Here is a 22,735-nt window from a genome sequence, read left to right as displayed (position 1 = left end):
GAAAATGAAAGAGAAAGGAAACAACAGTCCACGATGTTGCGAAAACAAACACGGCACAAGGCACCATGCCAATGTTATTAGTTCTGGACGAGTGCGCGGCAATAATATAGTGCCGTGTTATTTAATTATAAGCAAGTTATCTCACACCGTACAGCAAGGCAATGGTACAAGTGTCTATAATAATTCAACGGCATTTTATGAACAAAATCCCTGGATTGTAAAGTAATGAAATGGATGTATTTGTAATTTCTGCAGAGAGAAGAAACTGTGTTAAAAACTGTTATGATGCACGGATGTATTTCAGAGTTGGTCATGTGAAACGGTGTCCAAATTCACGTATCGCGCGGTATTTCTAAAAAGTGACACATTTGAGTCGTCTGCAATGGATTTAGCAGGACACTCGCCGTGCCGTACACTGGTGTGAATTACTCTTTTTGGTGTGCCTGTGGAAGTAACGGACGACATGATAGTATGACAGTGTCGATGGGAACACTCGGATGACTTTGTGGTAAGTCCCAATTCATGGTTTTGTGTTTATTGGCAGAATTTGACGCAAACTATGTCTTCGTAAAACCTGCAGTCATACATTACAAGACCGCCTCGTACACGGCGTGTTGTAACACGTGTTGTTTGGTCGGACAACATGGTCGGACCACATGCGGCTAAATTTCTGTCTTAAAGAACACAGAAAACGGTTTTCATGTACAGTGAGAAGTTGTGAGCATGTTAGCGGCCTGCCATGCAAGCATCGAACCAGAAAATATAATTGTTTCAGTAATTAGAGACGGGAGGGGAGCTGGGAACAATATTATGTTTTAAACTTGAACAGTAGTTGCCGCATAAGCTCATAGGCAGCCATCTTTGTGTTGCTCACTGAACCACAAACTAGGTTGCACTTAGCCTAACACAATGCGATAGTTCTTGCACGACACACCTCAAACAAATTAACATGAAAGTAAATTAAATTCTGTTACGGTTGCTATGGTATGAATAACGCTGCCCGTAAATGGGGAACGTATAGTGACACAAATTTTCCATGAAAAGACAACAATGGTCTGGAATTTCTATTCATGAACTCAAACTCTTGTATGTTTTTTTTTTTTAATATAACTTAACCAACTGTGGCTGCTCCTTTCTCAAACAATAGGAATCCCTAACACGATCGCGGTGTAAATTGGCATTAATATCAATGCCGTCTGCACAATGCCGTCTGCACAATGCCGTCTGCACAGATTTTTTTTTTTTTCAATCCGGAGGTAATAAATTACAATATCTGGCAACCGTAGCCTTCTGTTAGACAATGTATGAACACGAAATCAAAGCCCTTTCCTCGTGGGTTAGCCTATATATCTTGATATTTTTTAAAACAAATCCAACATAAAACTTCGTTTAAGTTGGAGCAGAAACATATATTGGTGTAGAAAAGTGGTAGCAGGACACATCTCATCACACCATTGCTCTGGGCCTGTGGTCACACACAGTGTTGTATAGCTACTGTTGACCATCTATAGTTGTGGGCTACAAACCCAATTTAGTTCACCAAAGGGCGAGCGGTCAAACACACTTATTCATGGTTAGATATGGGGCCATCATTGCTGAAGTGCAATCTGGGGGGGGGGGGGGGGGGGATCTGTTCTGGGCAGAAAAGTGTTGTTTTTTTTTGCTCAGATCAGAGTGCTTGGCAAAAGTTGTTAGTTCTGGGCAGGCCCGCCCAGTGTGCCCCAACCACCGTGGCTAAAACACTGGACTCACACACAATCTTGACGTCAAATTAATTTGTAAAACATTTTTAGAAAGCCAAAAATTTAACCATATATTTTTGAGGTATAGCAGAGCAATCTTGAAGTAAACAAATTGTAGCAGGAAACACCTTTCAAAATTGTAGCAAGAAACTGAAAGCAAAACTAGAGCTATAACTCCTTGTCCGCAGATTGAACGCTATTTTCCTTGTTTGGCTTGGTGAAAAAAAACTATGTGAATGAAACAATTTAATAATGTTACGTGAAAATAGGCGATATGTATATTTACTACACTTACAATTAGCCTATACTGTTTCACTTAAGATGACCGTCAGGTTCAAATTATTATGTCAATGGTGATTGATAAACTTGTAGCATGAACTTGATTATTTCCGCATGAGGTGGGCGGGGGGGGGGCAGAATGATGTGAATAGTAACACAATTGGTTGTGTACAATATCCATGCAGGTGAAAATGGGCGAATAATATCGTTCAATGTGTAAATCCTATACTACCCAAATAGCGACACTTTGGACTAAAAAATAAAAATAAAAAATTTATCAAAGGCTCGTTTGATGATTGTTTTTCTAAACCCCGTGACATTGGTTAGATTAACTCTGGCCTCGTCATTCCAATAGACCGATAGAGCACAGATAAAAAGCCAGAGTTACAGTGCAATACCTGCCAATGTGGATTTGCTTTGTGGAAAGCAGTCGTAGTCTCATTAACGAGCGCAACTAAATAATGGGCGTCTTTTTCCTCCAGCGCGTATTCAATGTCGAAGTTGATGCCGTCAAGATACAGCGAATGGGTCCGGGCGACTTGCTGTGTGATCCAGGCTGTGCGGTCCTCAGCGTTGCTTAGATTAGCGGCTGGAAAAATGCCTAAAAGAAAAGGGAAAATTCAGTTGTTATGTTGCTGTTTTATATTGAAAGTCCGAACGGTAATACCAAGAAGTTATCATGGTCTTTTCAGAGGTAAGCACAATCAAAGAAGTGCCAGACCAGAATCGACCCGCGGTGTTTCACACAGAACAGCTTTCCAACCTGTGTAAAATTTTACCCTTTTTAGATGTTAAAGACACTGGATACTAATGGTAATAGTCAAAGACCAGTCTTCTCAGATGCTGTATCTCAACATACGCATAAAATAACAAACATGTGAAAATTTGAGCTCAATCTGTTATCGAAGTTGCGAGATAATAATGACAGAAAATTACCCTTGTCACACGAGGTTCCTTTCAGATGCTTGATTTCGAGACCTCAAATTCTAAATCTGAGGTCTCGAAACCAAATTCGTAGAACATTACTTCTATCTCGAAAACTACTTTACAGAGGGAGCCGTTTCTCACAATGTTTTATTACTATCATCAGCTCCCCATCTCGTTACCAAGTAACGTTTTATGGTAATAACTATTTTTAGTAATTACCAAAAAGTGTCCACTGCCTTTAAAGGGCAAACACATAACTCTATAAAATGCCCATTTTCGACTCAGCATGAACAAAATTGAGGAATTCTTGGGTCAACATTACCCAGAATCATGAGTCAATACACGTTTACTGACCTATTCCGGGCCAAAGTGACTCTTAACGGGCCACACAGAGCAGAAACTTTTTGTTTTGTTAAGAGTATATTTATTGAAATACAATGTTAGTGTGCTTGTAAAACTTGTAGTACTACATCTCAATGACATTGTTATACACGGTCTCTGTCATTGATCTTTTCTATATACATGATGTATCTGAAGTTGTTCCCTGTATGCAATAATTGAAAACTAATTCACGTATTACAGTTTCTAGTAGTAGGCCTATTCAGACCGTGTCTTACCATGGAGAGATCCATGGTCTGACAAGCCTGTTTGGCACCTATATTTGAATGGCAGAACAAAAAGTTAAAGAAACATGAAATCAAACTATGGAAATAACTATAATACCAAGCACCAATAAGGAATCGCTAAAGTGAATCTGCCTTTTGGGAGAGGGGCCAGCGTTAATATATATTTTCAAATCCAACTCACATAGACCACCAGAGTGCATCAACTAAATGAACTCCCCATAGCGCAAAATGCTAAATAAAAAATAAATAAAACAAATTAACGAAAAATACTTAGAAGTCTCACAACTATTTACAGTAAGGGAAACTTATTCATTGACTCTTGAACTTTAATCCTCTGCAATTTAATATGGAGAGTCCCAGTGCCCGTCGAGTTATTCACCCTCCAAATAAAAACACACACCACACCAGTGGAATTTTCCAAACGTCCGGGTATCAATCCTGAAAATAATGTCCCTACACCTCCCGACAAATAGGACCATTTATCAGGGCACAATGTCATTTAAAATACCTCAAGTTGGAAGTAAACAACCACCAGGACACAATTGGGCATGCTTTCTACACCGTATCCATTTTCTTGGGCTCTCATGTCTGGAATACAGTGTTTGCATCTACTACAGACCGCGCCATCTCTGAGGTCAAGCCATCATTGCGTGTGGGGCGCTGTTTGGGCTTGTGACGTCATATTCGCGGTCCTCTAATGTCTAATTACCTTTAACAACAGCCCTCGCTCCCACTGAGTGGGCGTGGCACATGATCTCAGGCAGGTACTCTCCAGTCATGGCGATGGTGGTGATTTTAGACCAATCATACTTTGCCCAGTGTATTGCTTCGTAACTGAAAGCAAAAATCTAAACAAGAAACAAACATTATAAGGTTATCTAAATTATAGGCTTATTATTATTTGCGAAATAAATGTTAAAGGCAATGGACACTATTGGTAATCACTCAAAATATTTATTAGCATATAACCTTACTTGGTAACGAGTAATGGGGAGCTGTTGATAGTATAAAACATTGTGAGAAACGGCTCCCTCTGAAGTGATGTAGTTTTCGAGAAAGAAGTGATTTTCCACGAATTTGATTTCGAGACCTCAAGTTTAGAACTTGAGGTCACGAAATCAACCGTGGCACATGTCTTTCCTCTTCATGTCTCTATATAATACGTGTTATAGCCGGTATTTTATTTACTTGGATTGAACATTACAATCTGCACACTGAATTCCCCACTCACCTCTTTCCTTGGGGGTGCTGTGACCGAATCACACAGCGAGGGATCGGAACAGGGACAATCACTTTTCAAATGCCACGATGTCACGCATTGCACAGAATAACATAACCATAGCACAGCCAGAAAGGCACAGCGAGCTTGGGCTGCCATGATGTTTGTTTATTATGGTAAGAGTGAAATGGGGTATGTGATGCAGTGACAAATTAATAGCATATATTTTCTGAATTTACTTCCCTATTATGTTTATTACAATGGCATGAAAACCAGACCTCGAGGTTACATAGTGCTGTACACAAGTTATAGACATTCTACTTCCTTGTACAGATCTACTACTGGATACAATGTTTTGATAACTCTGGCAGAGTTGAGGATTTTTTGATAGGAGGTTAAAGACATAGAATTGTGTAATGGAAAAGTTCCAACGTATCCGAAACGATTCAAATCAATGAAGGCTCACACCTAATTTATATGACGTTATGATTTATTTATTGATATGAATTATTTCTCATAATATTATAAGTCACGCAATCGGCCTATCTCATAAATATTATTCAGTAGAACAGTGCAACATTGGGTACAACTACAAGTAAGGTTACTAATCTCTCATAATAAATATGAATAAGTGTTAATTGTTTTGAATCTAGAGAGTACACAATTCAGAGAGTTTGTGGTCGTATAGTCCTTCGATTTGGGAAATGGAAGTGAGTATAAACTCCGGGATGGGTGGACAGATTTTGTTCTCGAAAAAATCATGTGCGAGAGTAGGCTTGGTGTTGATAGTAATCCGTTTGGTAACAATATGTCTTACCCTAGAACAATATTAGTTAATATTCTTTTCCCTGTTTTTGCTTGAGCGACTATTAAGCTTAGAAAGTAAGAACAGCGCCATCTAGTGACCAATACAACAATCCTGCGTTAAAGTTGTACTGTGTTGTGATCTATGTATTAATCATTTATTTATACGGAAAATGCAATCGTATCTCCACAATGCAAGTCATAGTTCAGAAAAAGCGCACAATACAAACCACATCGACTGATGTAAAATCATAATTTGCATCAAAATGGAGAGGACATACTTAAATAAATATTGGCTCAGTCATAAACTACATGTAGCAAAATATAAAAGTTCCACGGATACCAAATCGGCGGTTCAAGGTACGCTGTACTGTCTATCGATATGATTTGTCTTCGTGACCCGTAGTCTAATTTATCAGTCTCGAAAACACTTCATCCCTATGCCAACCACTTGACTGGGAAATTTCTAGGTGATTGAAAAAATATTACACTGTCATTTGATGCCAAACCATCACAGCCTATACATTGGAATAACAAAAAGAGCGACATTGGGTGAGTTTACTTTCGACACATTTTTGTGATTTTTTTTCTTCTAAAAACATGGTGCCTGTGTGGTATCCATTTTGGTTGTGAAGCACCTGTAAACATACAGAGCTTCGTTTTTAATTTTATACCCACGACACCTCAGCGGACTTATCCAATGTTATTTCTTTTCTGTACAACTTGATTTGTGCCAAATCGGGGCTCCATGCATGTACTCCTTCACGAGTCATACCGAAGTTTTGTCTATTTTGTAAGTTTACTTTTTATTTTGCTCTTGTATTTTCTTTTGGGGCCTTTTTTTTGCGCTAAACAAACACCATTTTGATAATTCGAATTACAGTTTTAGTTGTTTTCAGCCATTTTGGTGAACAGTTATTGGTTAACTTGATTAACTTTGTTTAGATCTCAATACACCCTTACCTATATGTACTCAGAGGTTCGTTTTCAATATATGGACACACAGTCATGCATGACATGATTATAAATTTAATACTAACATCATTACCTCTAAAGTATTTTTCCGCGTGCCTTTGGTGCGTCAATGTCATATTTTATTGAGTTTTGTGATCCACTAATTTTCCTATGGATGGTGTCCTTATGAAAATGGGGGAAAATATAAGGCTCCCACTTCACGATAATAAAAAGTAAAATTAATGTAATTTTTTTTAATTTGTTACCTATGATTCCAATTCAACATCCAAATCAATCCCATTGAATATTATGAGTCTGTACATTATTGTACATGAATGTTGTTAATTTTTGAATTTTGATCATATTCAATCAAAATGGCATTGATTTTGATTATTTTCTCAACTTTCACAAGGACGTTAAAGATCTGGACTAGTCCTATCGTATGGCTCGTCTTAAGTTAGGACGAGTAACTCGTCCTAACTCGAGATAAGACTAGTCTTAACTCTTTGTGAACTCCACCGGACACCTTTGGTAATTGGCAAAACCAGTGTACTCACTAACAGGAGCGCTCAGTTATAAACGGAACAATGTGTGTTCTGAAAGCCTTTTTGAGAAAATGGTATTTTATGAACAAAAGGGATTGTTACAATAGTACGGCGTTACTTGTACAGCGTAATGCGTTTCTCATGTTCCGGTTGCGAAAACACAGAAACCAAAACTACTCGTTTTTTTTAAAATCAAAGTTGGACCAGTGTACTCACTCGGTGTACCCAAACATCATGCAGAAATTATATAACAAATCTGTGAACATTGGGCTCAATTTGGTCATCGAAGTTGCAAGGGAATAATGAAAGAAAAAACAGAGCTTTCAGATGCCTACAGTTAAGTGAGAAAACTATGTTACTTTCGAGGGAGCCGTTTTTCACAATATGTTATACTATCAACAGCTCTCCATTGCTCGATACCAACTAAGTTTTTATGCTAACAATTATTTTGAGTAAATACCAATAGTAAACATTTGAATAGTGTTCGAACAAATATACAAAAACTTAAAATTCAACTTTCAGTGGGAGTAAAACCTTGTAGATCCAGTAAACCCCCTATCTATTTGAAGAATGTTTGAACTTGCAGTATTCTGAAGAAAGTGACCAGTTTTATCATCATTCCCGGTTCTTGTAACAAGTGTCTATTCAATTTTATCGCCTTCTATAACATGCACTACAAAAAATGAGGTGTTAACATATGTTACATCAAGTTTAAAAAGTACAGTTTTTTGAACCCCCCCCCCCACCCCCTACAAAAACCCACCACAACAACAAAACAAACAAAAACAAAAATACAGAGAATAAAAACAACAACCAAACAAACACAACCAAACAAACATAAACGATACAAACAAACATAATAATAAATCACGGAAAAATGTTCCCCACGTATACCTTAAAGATATTTATTTTCAATCAGTTTTTGAAATCACTGCAATTAAATCGTTCAAGTGAGAAATCGTTCAAACGAGAGGGGATCAGATGAAGGGCCTAGGGTGACACAGCTAATAACACAGGAATGTCGGTAGAGTTTAAATAAACATTGGAAATTATGAATATCTGAAATTGCAATTCTGAGAGTAACATTTTTTTAAGAAACATGTTCACCTTAAGCTCCTTGCTATTGCAGCTTCCCCCAATTTAAGCATCCCCTTCAATTTGAACAAACATGCGTTACAGAAAATAAAACTGAAAATTGCACAGAAACCGCACATCAAATAGTTACAGAATAGAGCTAGCCAATAATTATTTTGTGTATAAGCTGAAGCTAAGCCACAGCCTGAAAGGAACAATAAATCCACTTGTTTTTAAAGGGTATTATTTCAATTGACGTCATCACGCTGCCAACTTGATGGAAAATTATGCTGAAATAAAGTAGAAAACGTTCATGTTTGCGCTACGCTATGTGGACCAATGAGCTACCTTCTGTTTGACCTCTAGCAGAGGGCGCCCTTCCCAAATGATGTCATACGCATCAGGTTTAATACCTTTGAAGAAACCTTAGACCGAAGGTATTACAAGCCTAGATACCTGAACCTAATTACCAATATGGAAAGTATGAATTTGTTATAAGAAACCTGCCCGTGGCAACTTCAAAATAATAGGATTTTAGCAAAAGATAACACTAACATAAATCGTGTTTCGCGGTCATTCGTGTGCGGGATGTGGCTGACAACGACGCATGCGCTTGAATACAAGCCTCATATTGAATTAAAGGAAGTTTTGTTTTTCACTGATTCACCCGGGTTGGTGGAAAGGCATCAGTTTATAATGCAATGTGATTCAGCTCGGGCAAGACGGACTCACTGAACTCTTCTTGGTCGAAACTCAGACCAGTATATCTCGGCCTCTATGCATTTTTCTAGTCAGGACACTCACCCGGAATCAAGCGATTTGTCCTCGTAAAGGCCAAAATGTAATAATAATTGAATGAGCACGGTGGTGGTATTTTCATTCTGAAGGCGTTTCGACGAAAATCGGGATGGCGGTGAGTGTGAATGTTTTCATGTTTTCTATATCAAAGTGTTTGAATCATTGAAAATTAAACCACACGTGAAACTAAATGTTGGTTTTTACTTTTGAGAAGCGAAGACGTGTTTTTTTTTTCATGGATGTGGACTTTGTTAATTTGGGTACTGTGTTTTACCGTTATATAAAAACGTAATTAAAAAAAAACTAAAAAAACAAAAAACAAAAACAAAACAAAAAAACAAAAAAATTTGTTATGCTTAACAGTATAAAAATGTGTACCCCCCCCCTAAAAAAAGATCTAACAATTTTTGATTAACATTATTTCATACAACCCAAACACGAACTCATTTTTCTAACAATTCAACATATTCTATGCTAGATAAGTTAGTATTCGTCGAAAGATATTGGTATCATAACCAGCTTTATTCGTATTAATATTTTAGAGTTACCAGTAACGCTTGGTTTTAACATAATTATCATCTTTGTTGTATAACTTGTTAACAAAAATGCCCGGCATACTTGTCATACACCTACCTTTGGTAAATTGTCAAGATTATCCAAAATGCATAAAATAAAAATCTCTGAACATTTTGACTCAGTTGGTCATCGAAGTTGCAAGAGGACACTGAAACAAAAAAACACCCTTGTTGCACAAGTTTGTGTGCAAATTCCAGATTGCCATAAGTGTCAATTGCCTTTGAAAAGATAGCTTGTTCGTCATCGTCTATAGTTTTCAAAAAGTACATTTGTCACTATAATATAATGTCGATAAAGAGCTAATTGACCTTTATCCTACATTTTAGTCTGAATAAATATTAAATGGGTTTGTTATCTCTAAAGGTCATGTTGTTGTCAAATCTTGATTTTGTGAATTACAAGCCTGTCGACGCTGGCATGTCATCTTTTTTTTGGTTCAAAGGGGTTGCACTCGGGTTAGGCACTTTGGTAAAGCCTACAACAAGGTGGTTGTACATATATATAATTAGAAAAAATACAGTTATAGTGATCCACACCAACATCCCTTGAATTGTGTGGTTTCGTGTAATTTCAGTACAGAACTGCTATAATTTTTCTTTTTACATAATCACATTGTTGACTCCCAAAATTGTAAAGCTCAATACGATTTTCACTATAATTACACCCCTGTTGTGTTTTTCTGCGTAAAAAACTCTTAAGGAGAAATTCCAAACAACAATATTTGAAAGAATTTGAAGGCAATATGTCACGTTCAAAGTGGTATCTCATTCCAAGACATTTCTTTCATTTTTAACCCATAATCGTTGACGAGCATCAAGTTGAGGAGAGCTGCCAGTACACGTTAAAATGACTTTGGTTCGAATCCCAAGGAACAGCTGGTGGGTATGTACCTATTGCACACATCTAAGCAACATACATTATTAACCCGCATATAATGCGGCTTTGTTTTAATTAATTCATTCAATGAACGTATTTATTTACTGAGCACTTATAATGACTGTATGATGATGCACCAATGGTCGTAATAAACTCAGTAGTGTTATGCAAGTAGGGTTTACACCACGTGACATTATTATTATTCTAATTGTTATACAGAACAAAACCACTATCTTAATCAAGAAGTGCACCTGAAAGACAACCCGCTCATTTTTTTTTTCTCTCTAAGGAACACCAACGGAATTGCCCGGAGTGCATTCATAATGCGAAGAAAAAGATGTTATCTACTGTTATGCGTAACGGGCATTTCTAATGGACGCGATGTGCATAATGCGTCTTTGGTTTTTCTATAGAAAAGACTGTGTCGGTAGTCCTCACCGAATTGGTTGCAACCTTTTGAACAAAATGCACTAGGCATAATGATCTGTGTGAGAGAAGATTGCATGACTTACAAAATTGGTTGGAAGCTTGTATGAAAATCACCAATAAATTAGTATTCAGGGGAAGTTAGTGCATGCACCTATCACCAAGGGAAATCTTTCGCCTTGAAATACTCGTATAAAAAGAAATACTAAGAGTATCAGTTTAGACGTTGGCAGACAAACGTTCCAGAGATTCCAGACAAAAGTAGCCTATGGAAATTAGTATCGGCATCCCTGTTTGCTCTTATTTAACACTTTGTTGTAGTATTCGTTTTTAGACTTTTGAGCTAGAATTTTGTTCTTCTTTTAGTGCAAACTGTATACCTTGTTATATTATTGTGGTGCTGACATTTTTCTATAAACACTATAAAATACCAGGGTCAGAATGGACCCGGAGCAGGGTCCTGGACACAAATATAGTCAATATATATGACCCGGAAGTCAACAGCACAATCCCGATCCGAGTTTCTGGTCATTTTGACTCAGAAAACGGGTACAAGTCTAGGATCTGAACACTTGCGAAGGGTCCGCTTAATAGAACAAAGATCTCGTGGGTCAATTTGACACAAAGTCAAAATACAATGGTTTCTGATCCGGATTTCTGGGCATTTCGACCCAGAAAACGGGTAACGCTGACCCAAATAACACCTCGGAATGGCGTGTTTTAGAATTAGAGGTTAAAATAACAACGATCCTTCGCACTCGCACATTCCAAGTAACCCTGACACAGTTTGCCACAGATAAAACAGTTTGATGAGGCTTTTACAGTTTGATTATTTTAACCCTTCACAGCTCCTTTCCCGTCACATCATTCTTAAAGACAGTGGACACTAAATGGTAATTGTCAAAGACCAGTCTTCTCACTTGGTGTATCTCAACATATGCATGAAATAACAAACCTGTGAAAATTTGAGCTCAATTGGTCGTCGAAGTTGCGAGATAATAATGAAAGAAAAAACACCCTTGTCACACGAAGTTGTGTGCGTATAGATGGTTGATTTCGAGACCTCAAGTTCTAAACTTGAGGTCTCGAAGTCAAATTCGCTGAAAAATACTTCTTTCTCGAAAACTATGTCACTTCAGAGGGAGCTGTTTCTCACAATGTTTTATACTACCAACCTCTCCCCATTACTCGTTACCAAGTAAGGTTTCGTACTAATAATTATTTTGAGTAATTACAAATAGTGTCCACTGCCTTTAAAAGTAATTTCAAAATGCATCATCCATGTTGGTTTATATTGGGGCGAGGTAGGCGGTGTATACAAGGTTTGCTTTCAAAGTGTTCCGATCACGTACACGCAATCCTGTTATGGGGTCTACGTTAAAGAGCTGATGTAATTAGTTAAATGCATTACTTACTTTGCTTTGGATATTGTGTATATAGGCATATATGTGAATTAGGTTTATTTAACACCTCTTATAGGTTTAATTGAGTTAACTTCTTAAAAGTACGGGATTTTATAGAGTTACAGTTGACAGAATAGTCGCAGACAGTGTTCATGTGTTGTGTTATCAATCAATTAACAAACCTGTGAAAAAGTGGGTTTAATCCGTTTTGAGAGTAAGGAGAAATGGGGAAAGACATTGACAATTTTCAAACACAATGTACTTAACTGGTTTGTATAACAACTGAAAATGCGTTCGTATTTGTTAGCTTTTTTAGTTCAGTTTTCACTCCATTTCAAAGGGAATTAGTTTACAGGAAAAATGGTATTGATGAAATTTGTAATCAGAAAGGTTCCAAAACTAAAGTTAAACAACGATGCTTTTTATGCTTTCAAATCATGTATATAGGCGTACCTTAGACCCGAAAGAACATCAAAAGAAAACATATTTTACATGACAGTTTCTGAAGAGTTGTAGAGTTGTTGTGTGATATATAATTGATTTGTTTTTATATATTTCTGGTAATACCAAGGGATGCCTCCTAAGTGAACTTAATCACCGTAGCTCGCAAGCCAGAGGAAGCCTTTAAACAATTGTGCTTGCCAATAAGTGAACCAGAAGACAAAATTGTCCTGACGGGGGCTCGTTGAGCAATAAATTCATGTAAACATTATTTTCGAATCCCGCTCGGAGTGGACTTAAACCAAACTGCCGACTGGACTGATATGTTTTTAAATCAATCACTTAAATGTACCACATAAATATCCCATAAGAATTATAAACAACGAGCTGTTTATACTGATTGAAATAAGATTGGGACACCCTATCACCTTCAAAGCTTAAAGGGAAGGTACACGTTTGGTAGTTACTCAAAACAAATATAACTTAACAACTGACTTGGTAACGAGCATTGGAGAGCTGTTGATAGTATAAAACATTGTGGGAACTCCCTCTGAAGTAACGTAGTTTTTGAGAAAGAGGTAATTTCTCTCTAAAATAATAAAAGACTTCTAGCTAGAAGTCTTTTATTCCTATCTGAAAGCACACAAGTTCGTCCAACAAGGGTGTTTTTTCTTTCATCATTTTCTCGCAACTTCGATGCCCAAATTTTCGCAGGCTTGTTATTTTATGCTTATGATGGGACACACCAAGTGAGAAGGCTGGTCTTTGACAATATAAGACTTCGATATTACAATTCCCAAACGTGTTCCCTCCCTTTAAATTAATATGGGACTTGAAGTTGACAAAATCTCCAAGTCCCTCTCCGATTTGAAAACTAGAGTTTGTCATGGCTTTCTTGAATTTTCATTTTTAAGTGGCATGATCGGAATATCGAACAAGGTCTTTTTCGAAAAACTAGAAGGCCCCTCCTTTTCAATGTTAGAAAAAGACTCATTGGAAAAAATGGGAAGAAGTTGAACGATTTAATTGTTTGTGAAGACATTGCCTCTGGTAAAGGCACAGAAAGTATACCTTTGTTCAGATGTGAAGAGAATGAGTTGACCCTTGACCCTAGTGGACTTTCTTGAAGTCCTATGCAGAGTCCCACCCTTTTTGTTGTAATGTTTGTTAAGTTTCAGGCATGGGTTTTATTCGTAATTGGTTCGTATCCAAGTTAAGCAACTTCACACCCTAGCTAGTCGCCCCCTAGCAAAAACAAACGAGACCGACATGGTGGCCTTTTATAGAAGCATTATCTTTGATTTGTATAAACGTTTCGTTTTGTGTAATCTACTTCCCTTCCAAATGGTTCCTTCGTAAGCCAATAATGGCCCATAAAGAAAGGATACTGACGTAAAAGCATGCATTCACAAGAAAGCAACCCGTTCTTCATCCATGCTCAATCAATCAAAAGGTGAACTCAGTCTACTCCTAAACCCTCACCCTAGACCAACCCCAACACCATGACAAAACCCATTACTCATAACATAACTTACCTTCACAATATATTTTACATCATCATTTCTAACAGGTTGATATTAGCCTTCGAGAAATTCTTTCAATCATGCTTATTCTGCGTCCTTCCCTTTTTATCTCAAATATGACCCCCGAGTTCAGCAGAGAAGTGAACAATATAATTTTGTTTAAAGGTGAAAGCCATTATAAGTGCGCTTGATGTCACATAATTACGTTGTAACGAGCAACGGGGAGCTGTAAAACGTTGTAAGAAACGGGATATAAGTAACGTAGTATTTGAGAAAGAGGTAATTTCTCGGTCAAATAATACAAGACTTTTGCATCTGAACAAGGACGTTTTTTCTTTCATATTATTCTCTTGCATTTTCGATGACCAATTGAGTCCGAATGTTCATAATTTGTTTTGTATGCATGTTGGGAAACAAAAAGTGAGCACTGGGCTTTGCCAATTACCAAAGGTGTCCAGTGCCTTTAAGAAAAGTCAAGCATTATAAAAAATGAGAGTAAACCTTGCGTTGACCTCACCAATAATGCATGATTCCAGTTATCAAGTTATCGTGATATTATCTTTCTACAACTAATGCCCCGAGGCGCCAAAATGAAACACAATCTTTGCCTTGCTCCTGAAAGATGAAATCAAAAGAGAAATTTAGTAAGCACAGAAATTATACATGGGTATTAATTTTTAATCTACAAGCCTGTTATAAAAGGAGCTGCGCGTCATATCATTTTTACGAGGCACTGTGTCGCCTTGGTGACATGGGTTTAAGTGGCAAATGTATCTTTACTTTAAAAAAGGGGAAAACAAGACAAAACAAAACACTCCAGAAGAAAACCAGAACAAATTAGAAACTTAATGGCATGTGGTATTTCATTTTGTAAAAAATAGTCCCAGTAACTTTGCACAAAATGTTTGATGATAATTCTGATCTGCGTGTGATTTACTGTATAAATGGCGGCCTTGAATAAAACAAAAATTGTCGACACCAATGCAAAACCGGCAGGCAAATTGAGAAAATATCCTTTTCAGCAAACTTGGCCAGCGCGGGTTTTACTTTCATGTATGCCTACACTCTAAAAAATATCCGGGTCAGGGTTCCCTGGATCTTGGGTGTATTTCACAAAGAGTTTAGACCTAGAATCATCTCGAGTTAGCGTCCTAACCTTGGACTAGCCTTAAGCTTTAAAAGTAACTTCTAAAGAGTAGTCCTGAGTTAGAACATCTTTGTGAAATCAACCCCTGGCTTATTTGGGTCAACATGGCTCGGGCCGTTTTACCTGACCCATTCCGGTCAGTTCCCGGAATCTGTGTCAAAATGGCCCAGAGATTAGTAAAACTGACCCAGAAAAATCCCGTTCTCTTACCAGTTCCGGGTCAGTCTGTCCCAGAAATGGGTCATGCCCCCGGACCCAGAATACAGGTCAGTTTTAATCCAGAAATGGACCAGGCCCATTGCATTCACAAATAACTTCACAATATCCTCATGCGGTCCTTGTTTGGTTGAATGTTAAAAATTCTTTAAATTGACACCCGCATTTTGTCCCCACATTTTGAGTATTTTTTAAAATAGGAAAAATGGAACAGGGGTGATAATGTGTACACGTGAATACATTAAATTGTACACTTGTTTATGCTGTGGAACGTACTGGAGCCATCTTGGGAATGTCCTTTCATACGCACTATATCAACAAGGATCCTCCAAAAAAGTGCAACCGCTTTGACACACCCCGGCCGGCAATTACCAGTACAATGCAGAATGGGAACTAAAAGAGCAGGTATTGATTCCAAAACGGAGTTATGAATGGGTACTTGATGAGTTATTGTCATGGGGTGTGAGAGAGTTGGGTCGATATTACGGGCTAGTGACGGGTGAAAGAAGTCACAACTTGCCCGTCCAGTCTCCTTCAAACTGCACGTTTCATTCGATGACTTTTTGTGCTTGTGTCAACACTATGATGGTTGTATCATATCATAATTAATAACTTCCGTAATTGATAATTTTGAGTTGTGGAGCTTGTTGACACTGAACATTTTGTACACTGGTGTATCGATATTTAAAGTCATACAGGGCGTGTGTGCTTGCCTTTTCACAACACAGGGGAAACAAAGGTAGGAATGACTGGAGTGAAGCCTACAACATATTACTTGTACACCTTTATTGTTATCCGTTGTTTGATCTGTAACCATTTTCAAGAGTATGCAATCTTCATTCAAACCCCTGTTTGAATATCGTTAGTTTAAAGACAGTGGACACTATTGGTAATTGTCAAAGACCAGTTTTCTCTCTTGATGTATCTCAACATATGCATAAAATAACAAACCTGTGAAAATTTGAGTTCAATTGGTCGTCGGAGTTGCGAGATAATTATGAAATGAAAAAATGCCGTTGTCACACGAAGTTGTGTGCTTTCCCCAGATGCTTGATTTCGAGACCTCAAATTCTAAACTTGAGATCTCGAAATCAAATTCGTGGAAAATTACCTCTGCTGTCTCGAAAACTACGTCACTTCAGAGGGAGCTGTTTCTCACAATGTTTCATACTATCAACCTCTCCCCATTAATCGTTACCAAGTGAGGTTTTATACTAATAATTGGATTGAGTAATTATAGTGTCCACTGCCTTTAAAGCTATTATTGGTAACTACTCAAAATAATTGCTAGCATAAAAACTTACTTGGAACGAGCATTGGAGAGCTGTCGATAGTGTACACATTGTGAGAAACGGCTCCCTCAATATAGTTTTTTGAGAAAGAGGTAATTTCTCAGTAAAATAATAAAAGACTTGTGAAACAGGAGTGTTTTTTCTTTCATTATTCTCGTAAGCTTCGATGATTAATTGAGACAAAATTTTCACAGATTTGTTATCTTGTTTAATGCATATGTTGGGATACACCGAGTAAAAAAAATGTTTTTTTGACAATTTATTACCAAAGGTGTCCAGTGCCTTTAAAGGGAAATGACACAATATTGCTTTACCGTGATAATGTACTACAAACTGATCTGAATTCACTTAGTACACCAGTCTCAACGTGCCTTCCAACATAACCCAATTGTTCCAATTCAATTTTTAATTTGAAACCGATGTTCTCCCGACCCAATGCACATTCACACCCTCACACTTGCAAGTATCTGTTCCCCAAGTCTGTGCCAGCCACTTCTACCAGGGTACTGTACTTTACATGATGTTGAAAACAGTCATGTTATTGTCCAAATCTCATCACACTCGAACTGAGTAGACACAGCAAGATCGATATATAATTTCATCTTCATGCAATGCACAACTTATTTTCTTCGTGGATTTCCATTCCACGCAAGCGACACATCACTCTACGGTTTAATCCCCGCACACACAGACTTCCCCGACACCGACACGAGCCGGGGCTTTGATTGGCTCAACTCGGCCGTAAAACGCGTCGCACAGCCCCACCATCCACCCCGTCCCCCGGTGGACTTCATATTGGTTCTTTTTATGCCTCAACGCGTTGTTACTTAACTAATCGCCCGGCGAAACCGAGCGCAATTTACGGTATAATGACAGGTTAATGTCTGCAAATGGAATTATACTGCACTGGCAGCATGACGTAGACGTGTCAACGCTTCCGGGCAATTTGTGAAAGAATTACATACATTAATATTATTCACAATAATAATAAAAACACTATAATATCGGGCGAACATGCGTTACCGGTGATAATAATATTGAATAAGGTCATGCGTGCAACATGCATAATGAACTGTTAAAATATAATAGGAGTGGGGCTAAACTACGTTAATAGCTTTACAAATACTGCCGATACCGCTCTTATCATATTAAAATGTTATACTGGTTTCCAGGGTGCATTAACATTCAATGTGATAATTTGCATTCCCAATTATAATGTTAAATGCATTGATATAATGGAGAGCTCGTTTCATAATGTCCAGAAACACTTATCTAACGTTAAATTAGGGGGTGGATAAAACAGTTTCGTAGCTGGCTTGAAATACAGTAGTCATTATTTTTTTATAATTAGAAGACTTTAAAGGCAGTGGACACTATTGGTAATTAGTCAAAATAATTATTAGCATAATACATTACTTGGTGACGAGTAAAGGGGAGAGGTTGAAAAAGAAGTATAAAACATTGAGAAACGGCTCCCTCTGAAGTGCCATAGTTTTCGAGAAAGAAGTAATTTTACACGAATTTGATTTCGAGACCTCAGATTTAGAATTTGAGGTCTCGAAATCAAGCATCTGAAAGCACACACTTCGTGTGACAAGGGTGTTTTTTTTTCTTTCATTATTATCTCTCAACTTCGACGACCAATTGAGCTAAACTTTTCACAGGTTTGTTTTGTGCATATGTTGAGATACACCAAGTGAGAAGACTGGTCTTTTGCAACTACCAATAGTGTCCAGTGTCTTTAAGTATGATGATAGGCCTACATTTTACAATTCGACTTTAACATGTCAAAATTTCATTTAAAACGCGTAAGGCATTATTTATTTTTTACATAATCGTTTTACATGATTACTTTAGAAGTGAAATGTTTCTCGAAATGCTTTAAACATCGAAAGCTGGGTGTCGGCTTCTAACCAAAAGATGGTAATGCCAGTAATTTTATGAGTGACCACCAAACGTAATATACCTTCCCTTTAAAGACACTGGACACACCTTTAGTAATTGTCAAAGACCAGTATATTTACTCGGTGTATCCCAACATGTGCATAAAACAACAGTTTAATCTGTAAACAGTTTGGACTTAACTGGTCATTGAAGTTGCAAGAGAACATTGAAAGACAAAGCACCCTTGTTGCACAATTAATTTGTGTGCTTTCAGATGCCTAAATAAAATGCTTCAGGCCGGCCTGAAGTCCTTTAATAATATATGAGTGCACTTGTCTCTTTCTCAAAAAACTACGTTACTTTAGACGGAGCAATTTCTAACAATGTTTTATACTATCAACAGCTCTCCATTGCTCGTTACCAAGTAAGTTGTTATGCTAAAAATTATTTTTGAAAAATTTCCAATTATGTAACTCTGTGTGACGAGAGTGACGTCAGCAATAATTGATTCTGTTGCTTACACGAGTCTTAACAAATGGTCAATCCTCCTGTTGGACATTTATTTCTCCATTAAAAGCAGCCCTATGCAATTATCAGACGCTTCGTCAAGCAATTAAAATGCCCATTATAATTTCATTAAAATCAATTAACAATTGCTCTTTAGTGTTGTCACAGACTTGCTTGAATGCCAGACGTGCGCTTTGTTACAAATATCCTGAGCTGGTTGAGTAATGTCAACTCATTTGATTTTAATTACAAAATCAATCGGAATAATCAACTTATGGAAAATTGCAATTTAGGAAAATGGACATTTGACGATTTTAAGCTGTTAGGAGTGAATAGCTCAAACCGGTTTACATTTTTATACAACGCATGGCCTATTTGCTCAAAAATTATCTGCCGAGTTCTTTAATAAATCAATCATCATCCACCAACGTTGTATGTAAATCGTGCATCACGCCCTCATTTGGTGAGGTTAGGTTAATCTTCAAAAAGTCCCTGATATATAATACCGCAATTTCCGATGTCATTTTTAAATTCACCTGGAAGTGGTATTTTTTCAAAATAAAGCTTTTGTCACTAATATATGTGTTTTGATGAGTGGAATGTGAATAAACAGTTAAAGTCACCTGGAAGTGGTATGTTTTCAAAATAAAGCTTTTGTCACTAATATATGTATTTTGATGAGTGGAATGTGAATAAACAGTTAAAGTCACCTGGAAGTGGTATTTTTTCAAAATAAAGCTTTTGTCACTAATATATGTGTTTTGATGAGTGGAATGTGAATAAACAGTTAAAGTCACCTGGAAGTGGTATTTTTTCAACATAAAGCTTTTGTCACTAATATATGTGTTTTGATGAGTGGAATGTGACCCCGACCCGAGAGGGCGCTGTTCGTGACGTCAATCGAGGCAGACTTTGCCTGTAATGCGTAGAGTAAACACAATTGCAAAGTACATGTACGGACCAAGTCGTGAGTTTGTACGTTTCAAAAAAAGATTTTTTTTGTTTTTTTTTCCGGCAATGCCGACCAGGTGTATTGCTGCTGAATGCAGAAAAACACTTTTTGAAACGTACCAACTCACGGCTTGGACGTACATGTACTTTGCACTTGTGTTTACTATACGCATTGCATGCAAAGTCTGCATCGATTGACGTCACAAAAGGGGTAGGCGGAGTCAGCCCCCCCAAACAACTTTATATATTTTTTAAACATATAAATCGTGACAAACAATTACTAATTCTGCGCGTGCGTATTCCACGTTACTAGACTCTATGCTTACTAGGCTAGCGCAGAAATTCGGCGCTTGCAAGTAAGCGGGGAATCGAGATCGTAAGTGCAGAATTCGGCGGTAAGCAGAGCCATGAAATTGGGCCAAGGTCACAACTGACCTTGATTCGGTGTCAAGGGGACTTAACCCAATTCTGGGTCAGGCTGACCCGAAAGTGGTTGAACAGTGAACGGTTAACTCTTTTTATTCTGCGTCAGTTTGAACCTTCTGGGTCATGTCGACAACGTTTTTTAAGAATCTGACCCTGTGCCATGCTGACTCTGCATGTGTCTGATAATTCAGGAATGGGTAGCCCCATAGGATCCGGATCTTGGTCAAATTTAGACCAATTTTTTTAGAGTCTATTGTTATATCAAATCAATTTTATACTGTTTTTACTCTCGACCTGCCTAAATTAGTTACTTTCTCAACTGTTCTTCTCGGTGTTAATTCAGTTATGTTTTCCCCCATAATTTGCTTAGGTTGTGAGGAGTTTCATGTGAGATGATTTGCTGAACTGGAGCTACTGCAACATGCGTCTTCCCTTCGACCAACCGGGGAATATCGGCAGTTTGTCCGCCGTGTAAATGCGGTGATGAGGCTGGATGAAGTATAGTCAACGGGAAACAACAATGACACTGACTGGAGTCAAACCGGAAAGGAAATACTATACACAAACTTAAATAAATGTGTGTGCTGCTGACACAATGTACCTGGCAACATCACAGAGGAAGGAGTTCACATAGCAACGCTAATTGTTATCTTTGACCGATAATGAGGTGACGTCATGAGAAAGTCTTAGTGCGCATGCCTGTCATCGTCATGCACTTTTCTTTTCTGAGCGTCGGTCCTTGGAAAGTAAACGTGCCACTTTAGGAAGTCGCTATGGATCTGAAGCGTCAGTGGGAATAATTATCCGAGTTGGATGTGACAGTCATCCATAGTGTTTTGAATTGTCCATTGGATGAGATTTGTGTTGAAGTCAATCAAACTCGAAGCACTCCACGTCGCGAGACCTTGCATGGTGGGGGAATGCCGCTACATTCAAGTGTGCTGTCGCGTGCGGCCGGGGCCTCTTGAAACAAAAATATTACTCTTAATTATTCAAACATGGTGTAATCGCGTGAGCTCCCACAACCCCACTGGGCCCCCCCGTAGAGGTGGATTTATCGGAGGCGAAGGTTACTGGAGCGTAGGCCTGCTACGATTGATATGAAGACCATGGCCAGGTTGACTGACGATCATTTATGTGGTCGCACGTGGCAGAGTCATCATGGTCCTTTCTGCCTTCATCATGGATTTATCGGACTTGCGCAAGGCTACACGGCGGAGTGTCGGGTTGGGAGGGAGCCTGCAACCTCAGTGGTGGTACCGCTGAAGGGTGGTGGTAGACCAGCCAAGACCCGTGGATTAGCAGAGATGACGGGTATACGTGCTTCGGATTGGACAGGGTTGTGTCTCCTCTTTTTGTGGGTAATCGTCTTCATTAGTAGCGTGAATGCCGCGTCAGCGACGGCGCGAAACCGTAAAGTAATCCGGGTGGACGGCGACGTGATTGTCGGTGCTCTGTTCTCCGTCCATCATGTCCCGAGCGAGAGCCAAGCGACGGATCGGACATGTGGGGATATCCAGGAGCAATACGGGATCCAACGGGTTGAGGTGATGATGAAAACCGTAGCGGATATCAATAAGGACCCCACAATCCTCCCTAATGTCACCATAGGGTTTGAAATCAGAGATTCATGTTGGTACTCATCTGTTGCTTTAGAACAGAGCCTGGAGTTTGTTAGCGATAACATCGGAGCGGGCAGTCAGGACATCACGGGCGGGGACCCTTCTTCCTTCGCACCGGGGGGTCCCAACCAGTGTCTCCCGGGTGGTGTAGGAACCTCTATACCAACCCGTAAACCCATAGTCGGGGTAATAGGACCCGGCTCCAGTGCTGTTGCGATACAAGTTCAGAATCTTTTACAGTTGTTCAGCATTCCCCAAGTGGCCTATTCGGCTACCAGTAAGGATTTAAGCGACAAGACGCTCTATGAGTATTTTATCAGAGTGTGCCCGTCTGATACCCTTCAGGCCCAGGCCATGGTGGATATCGTTGCTAGATACAACTGGAGTTATGTTTCCGCTGTCCATACAGTGGGTAAGTTCCAACCTTCACTTTATCTTTTTGATACGTTTACCATGCCCAATAAGTGCAGGAAATAA

The 22,735-nt window shown here is 38.5% G+C and overlaps 2 protein-coding genes across 2 annotated transcripts in view; one reads left to right on the top strand and one right to left on the bottom strand.

Moving 5' to 3' along the window:
• Positions 1-5,008, bottom strand: part of LOC117296973 (di-N-acetylchitobiase-like) — a 10,895-nt gene extending 5,887 nt beyond the window's left edge. The window contains exons 1-3 of the mRNA XM_033780075.1: positions 4,806-5,008; positions 4,284-4,422; positions 2,420-2,622 (exon numbers count right to left, since the gene is read on the bottom strand). Of these exons, the coding sequence (XP_033635966.1) occupies positions 2,420-2,622; positions 4,284-4,422; positions 4,806-4,952 (489 nt within the window). The 5' untranslated portion in view covers positions 4,953-5,008. The remainder of the gene's footprint in view (positions 1-2,419; positions 2,623-4,283; positions 4,423-4,805) is intronic.
• On the top strand, positions 399-22,735 carry LOC117296636 (metabotropic glutamate receptor 1-like). Its single transcript, XM_033779659.1, has 2 exons — positions 399-508; positions 21,007-22,735. The coding sequence occupies exon 2, from the start codon at positions 21,737-21,739 to the stop codon at positions 22,733-22,735; it is 999 nt and encodes a 332-aa protein (XP_033635550.1). The 5' UTR covers positions 399-508; positions 21,007-21,736.

This window comes from Asterias rubens, chromosome 11 (genome assembly GCF_902459465.1).
Source record: "Asterias rubens chromosome 11, eAstRub1.3, whole genome shotgun sequence".
Lineage (NCBI taxonomy): Eukaryota > Metazoa > Echinodermata > Asteroidea > Forcipulatida > Asteriidae > Asterias > Asterias rubens.
Note: the sequence above shows the minus strand (reverse complement) of the source record. Positions and strands in the feature narration are given on the sequence as shown.